We start from the raw sequence: 6,000 nt of genomic DNA on the forward strand, positions 1-6,000 counted from the left end.
CTCACTATGTCTCCCAGGCTGGCCTCAAACTCAGCAATCCTCCTGCCTCCGCCTCCTGAGTGCTGGGATTACAGGACTCTGCCGCCATACCCAGCTTACCCCTAGCATTTTTCATTTTTTATTTTGAGACAAAATCTCACTTAAACTGTGCACACTGGCCTAGAGGCTGAGGAAGGAGGAGCACACATCAGAGCCCAGCCTGGGGATTTTAGCAACAGAGCAATATCCTATCCCATAAATAAAAAAATGTTTATAAAGGATGATTATTTCTTCACTCTATGAAACCAATACAACCTTGACACCAAAACAGATCAGGACAAAACGAGAAAGGAAATGTATAGATCAGTCATATGCATGGTCACAAACGCAAAGTTAGCACACAGAATCTTAGTCAGCATAAATCTAGCCAGGAATGAAAGTAATCTACGGCAGCCCACCTGGCTCATCTTGGGAATGCCGGTGTGACTTAGAAACACAAAATATGCTCCACTTGTCACAGAACTGGGTGGGAGGGAAAAGGTCACAAAGTCACTTCAGCATCAACACTCAAACATGAAAACACAGACCAGAAAGGCACTTTCAGAACCCAGAATTGCCCACCTACCCACACCCAGCACAGCTCTATTCCCAACACAAGTGTTCACAACAGCCCCTGGACACATCAATGATGATCTATGCTAGAACAGAAAGGAGGAGTGGGGCTACACACACCCTGCTCATGAGGCAGCCAGAAGGAAAAACTCTCAGGCTCTCTCTCTGACACTCACTGCCTACAACAGGGATGGGTCTGAGCACCGCATCGCCACACCTGTCATCCCAGCACTCAGGAGGCTGAGGCAGAAGGATCACTGCAAGTTCCAGGCCAGCCTGGACAAATGAATGGCTTAGCAAGACCTTGTCTTAAAATGTTTAAAAGAGCTGGGGATGTAACTCAGTATGGGTCCCTGGCTGGGACGCAGAGGGCATCTCGAGTATCACAGGGTGGGAGTTTCTAACCCACCACCCCTCAGAGCATGGGCAGCTGGCCCTTCTCAGGACAGGCCAGGCCCCCACGCTGTCTGGAATCAGAAGCTGGAATGGGGGCTCCACGAAGAGAGCTCAGCCCAGCCCGGCCGGACACAGCTGGGGAAGCCACATCACCCTAAACGGCAGCCTGGTTGGAGATCAGAGCCCTCTGGCCAGGTAACCTGGTGGCAAAAGGTCCAGCCTGGCCCAGAAAGCAACAGAGGTCACACAAACAACCACGTGCCCGTCATGCGGAGGAGGCTGGCCCAGCCGACTCTGAGAAGAGCCCGGGCGGGGATGCTGGCCAGGGGACGTCTCCCTCCCTCAGCCACGGAACACCCAGCCATACAAGACCCCTCCTGCCCAGGGGCTCCAAACAGGTCTGCCTGGTGGCCTGGTCTTTAAGTACGAGCACACCCACAGCTGCAGCCTAATCCCTCTGCAAGTAATAAAACATGCAAATGTCTGGTGACAGCAGTGATGATATCAGGCCTTAGACAAGGCTCTTCCTATAGCCAGGAACTCTTCCCACACCCTTAATCCCAACAGCATTCCTAGAGCTACAGGATGCTCTTAGCTCTGTTCTACTTCTTTCCTTCCTTCCTTCCTTCCTTCTTTCTTTTAGACAGGGTCTCACTATGTACTTCAGGCTGGCCTTAAACTCACTATGTAGCTCAGACTAACCTCGAACTCATAGAGACCCTCCTGTCTCCGCCTCTCAGGTGCTGAGATGACAGGCATGTGCCACCACGCCCAACATAGGTCCATTCCACCAAATGGAGAACTCGGGTGTGAATACTGGAAAGGACTGGCCCAAGGCCACGGAAGCTAGCCAGCATCCAGAGGCATTGATATCCCTGGCACAGGGTCCCCCCACCTCCTGGAGGGCCCCCCTCTGCCTCTGGCCAGGGAGGGCTTTGACTACAGTGTGAGGAGCCCCTGGCAGAGGTCACAGCCAGGCACCCTAGAATGCAGGGTGAGAGGGGTTGTAGCCCAGGTAACCCCCACAGGGTGGGACCCCACTCGTGGGGCTGTGCGCAGCCTGGGAGCTGTGACACAGACCCTTCTACAGGAGAGAGGGCAGCGCAGGCCCCAGGGCTCAGGCCTGGCTCCAAGGAGGCCACTGGACACCCAGAAGCTGGCCCCTGGTACTGCGGGGCACAGCGAATCGAAGCCACCAAGCACACAGGGAGAAGGGGAGGCATGCGGCATCTAGGGACATGCGGGGATAAGCATGTCATCCACTGCAGAGGACCACAAAGAAAGCGAATCCCAGGTCCTCGGACTCAGCTCTCTGGTCCCACGTGGGGCTGGGGCTCAGACCACAACTGCACTGGCCTCGTCCTCACAACGGCGCCTGGGACCTGCATGGCTGCCCCACTGTGCAGCTGAGGTGAACACACTGCACCTGGCAGAGTGGCTCGAAGCCCCGGGCAGGGTGTCTCTGCCTCCTAGCCTAGTGTTACCCAAAGGGAAAAGAAAACAGAGGAGAGAGCCAGTAGCACACTCCTGTAATATCACCACTAGGGAGGCTGAGGCAGGAGGACTGCTGTGGGTTCAAGGCCAGCCTGAACTACACAGAGAGACCCTGTTTCAAAACAAAAGAAAAAACACTGAAAACCATGAGCTAAACCACTAACAAGGGTCTCTCTGCAAGGTCACAGGCATCTTTATGTTTCTGACGCCCGACACTGCTCCCGCCTACGATTTAAATCAAACAGATTTTACCAGGCATCTGTGCGTGAGTGAAGAAGCCAAATTAAAATGCTCAAGGCAGTTCTTGGAGCCAGGAGATGACTTTCCTGGCCACACAACACACTGACCAGGGATGACAAATGGAGTGACATCGAAATTAAGTGACACAGTGCGCTACCTGAACAAACAGTGGATGATAAACGCTTCGCGGAGTCCCTAGAGCAGAGCACATCCGCCAACTTGGCTCATGCCAGCACCACATAAATTTTCTTCATATGACGGTGCCAGGATGCAAAAAGCATTCGCTAAAGGTCACCCAGAGCCAAGCACAACAGGCTCCAGGGAAGAACCCACAAGGGGGGGGGAGGAAGGGAGGAGACGGCTTTGGGCTCAGATGGGCCCACCGTCGGTAGCCCCTGCAGAACACCAAAGAGACTGGGGTCCCACTGATACCCGCCCCCTAGGCAGGGCCCACAGGACCCCAAGAACAAAGACAGGCGTTCTCCACACATCCCCGTGCCCAGATCTCAGGACGATCTCAGGGCCACCAGCCAGGGGCACTGGGGCCATCTGCCAAGTCACCACGGCTCCTTCACGCGGGACAGACGGAGCCACCACACCGTCACCGGGAGGCCACGGCAGCGCACCACCCAGACCGGGGCCGCTCCACGGCCACAAGGCCGATGATGTCACAGCTCACAGGTCGGGAAGGAACAGGACCGAGGAGATCCCTGCCCCAGAGCGGCCACGCGGGGCCCAGATGAGAGGACCACGCTCGGATTGGCTGTCCTCGCTGTCAGTCACAGGGTTGGTCTCAGAGTGGGCGGGGACACAGCTGCACACACAGCCAGCGACTCCGGCAAAGCCTTTTTCTTTTTTTTTGTTTTTTTTGTTTTTTTCTTTTAAGCAAAACACTAGTTGGTACATTTTAAATACACACAATGATCACAATCATCACAGGGAATCTGTACCTGGACGTGATATATCTTGCTCCTTTTTCTCCCACTCCCCTCCCTCTGTCGGCGCCTCTCCCCCTCCTTTACAAAGGCTTCGTTTCCATTTTTGCTTTCTGTTCTTTTTTTTCTTGTCCCTTCCTTCCTTTCCCAGTCTGCTCTCAGTCTCCACAGGACCTCGTCGACCAAGGCCGCAGGAATCCGCGCCGGGCTGGCGCACGGAAGGGCCCGGGATGGACGGCAGCAGGGGCGCTGTGCAGGTCAGCCGCCCGGCGCTGAAGGGGCCGCTCCGCACGGTGTGATTTACCCTCATCATCAGCGTCAGCGCGTCCGGGGAGGCGCTCGGCCCACAGCGCTTATTCATTTAATTCTCCCAATCCGATTTTGCCCATTTTCTACTAAAGGTCTGCAGTTTCCCAACGGCACCACGATCCTGAAACATTTTCGGGTTAAAAACAACACATGTCAACACATCTCATGGTTCGGAGTGGGGAACACACGCGCGGACACACACTCACACCCACACACACTCACACACGCATCCTTTCTTTAAAGACATAAACGTTGCTCTGAGGAGAGCAGCCGGAAGTTACAGAGAAGCAACTGAAACAGGCCAGTGGCTGGTCCTCAGACAAGTGGACAAAGCCAAGGACCTCGGCTGCTCCAAAAGGTGCTACAGGCGGCAGGCGGTCCCCGGTCCCCGCCTGGGGTCTCAGGGAGCCTCAGTCTACCCACCAGCCCAGCACGTCAGCTCAACACGGGGACACGAAGAGTCCGGGGGCCCACACACCACCCTGCCCCTCACAACCCTCGGGCTGTCCGCCCCTAGGCTTTCTGGCCTTAGAGCCCTATTTGTGCCTGTAGGGGAGCCTTGTTTAGAACAAACCTGTCACACTGTAAATAATCCCGCGTGAGAAGAGCGGTGTCATCGCGTCAGACTTTCACAACTTGCTTCTGTGTCTCGCTTAAGTTAAGAGGGCTGGGCTGGCACCCCTGCCTCTGCCTTTGCGTTCGTACAATGTGTTTTTCTAGGTGGTGAGGTAGATGAGGGAACACAGAAAAAAGGAAAAAAAAAATGAAATCTCGGATTCACAGACGTGCTGCGAGGGGAGAGTATCACAACCTCAGCAGTCAGGATGGAGGTTTTTCTCTTTCTTTTTGTTTTATTTCATTTTGTTGTTTTTGTTTTGTGAGACGGGTCTCACTATGTACACCAGGCCATCAACTCTGGCAAACCTCCTGCCTCAGCCTCCCGAGTGCCCGGATGGCTATTTTTCTTGGTGCTACTCCAATCCTGGACCAGTGGGTGGTTAGCTGTGAGGCAAAATGTGAGACGATTAGGTAAACAAACACTTCACACTTTGTTCTGTGGACCCCGCCGACTGCTGCCTTTACACTTGGGATGTTCTGGTTTGTCCTTTTCTTTCATTACAAATGAAAACCGCGCAGTTACCATGGACCTGCTGCACTTCCGGTGCTCTGTACACCCCACACGCTTTGTCAAGGTGCACTGGTAACTTGGGAAAGAGGTTCCCGGGTGTGCGCGCACAGCTGAGGGAAGGGGAGCGGAGTCACAAATCCCGGTCTCCTACCACCGTCTCCACATGCCTCCGGCCTCAGACTCCACGGCGACTCGGGAACCGCGAGTCCCAGGCCACTCCAGGACCACCGGTCCACACAAAGATCCGACAACTGCCCACTGCCGAATGTGAGTAATCATCCACGCGGCCCATAAATGCCTCTCCTGGGCCTCGGGAGGTGCTGCAGCGAACTGAACACCGCCTGGCAGAGCGACTGCGGCTTGGGCCGGGTCGGGGCTCCACGTGGCTAAACGGAGCACGCGCACGCACACACACACACACACACACACTCACACTCACGCCCACGCCACCCTGCAAGTGCCATGGAGAAGGAAAGCACGCAGGCCCAGACATCTGCACGGGGTGGGGGTAGCTGGAAGCCTACCCTCAGCCAGCCTGAGATTTGCAAATTAAGGGTTTGACAGTAAAATCTGTTTTTTCAATACCAAAATACCTTCGGGCAGGGGCTGGAGGGGACCTGCAGCGGGAGGGCACAGCGACCAGCTTGCCACAGAGGCTCCGCTCCTCCTCGCCCTCCACGGGCAGCGCCTTCCCTTCACCCAAACTGAGGGCAAAGCAAGTCCCGGGCCCCAAGCCCACTCCGAGCCTTGCAAGGAGCCGGGGGCAGCAGGGTGAGGCCAGCTCACCCCACCCCCAAAGCCTGGCCACGGCCCATCGTGATGGTGACTTTTTAGAGGCTCCCTGAACAGCAGCCACACGTTTGTGGTGGTGACCAGCGCCCCAGCTGACAGGAAGTGGCTACTTAG

The 6,000-nt window shown here is 55.5% G+C and overlaps 1 protein-coding gene across 1 annotated transcript in view; it reads right to left on the minus strand.

Annotated features, from left to right (window-relative positions):
* Ptprj (protein tyrosine phosphatase receptor type J) overlaps nt 1-4,782 on the minus strand; it is a 50,101-nt gene extending 45,319 nt beyond the window's left edge. Inside the window, exons 1-2 of the mRNA XM_033756805.1 lie at nt 4,540-4,782; nt 3,961-4,086 (exon numbers count right to left, since the gene is read on the minus strand). Of these exons, the coding sequence (XP_033612696.1) occupies nt 3,961-4,017 (57 nt within the window). The 5' untranslated portion in view covers nt 4,018-4,086; nt 4,540-4,782. The remainder of the gene's footprint in view (nt 1-3,960; nt 4,087-4,539) is intronic.
* Between the last annotated feature and the right edge of the window lie 1,218 nt (nt 4,783-6,000).

This window comes from Fukomys damarensis, unplaced genomic scaffold (assembly GCF_012274545.1).
Source record: "Fukomys damarensis isolate Sample0158 unplaced genomic scaffold, DMR_v1.0_HiC HiC_scaffold_27, whole genome shotgun sequence".
NCBI lineage: Eukaryota > Metazoa > Chordata > Mammalia > Rodentia > Bathyergidae > Fukomys > Fukomys damarensis.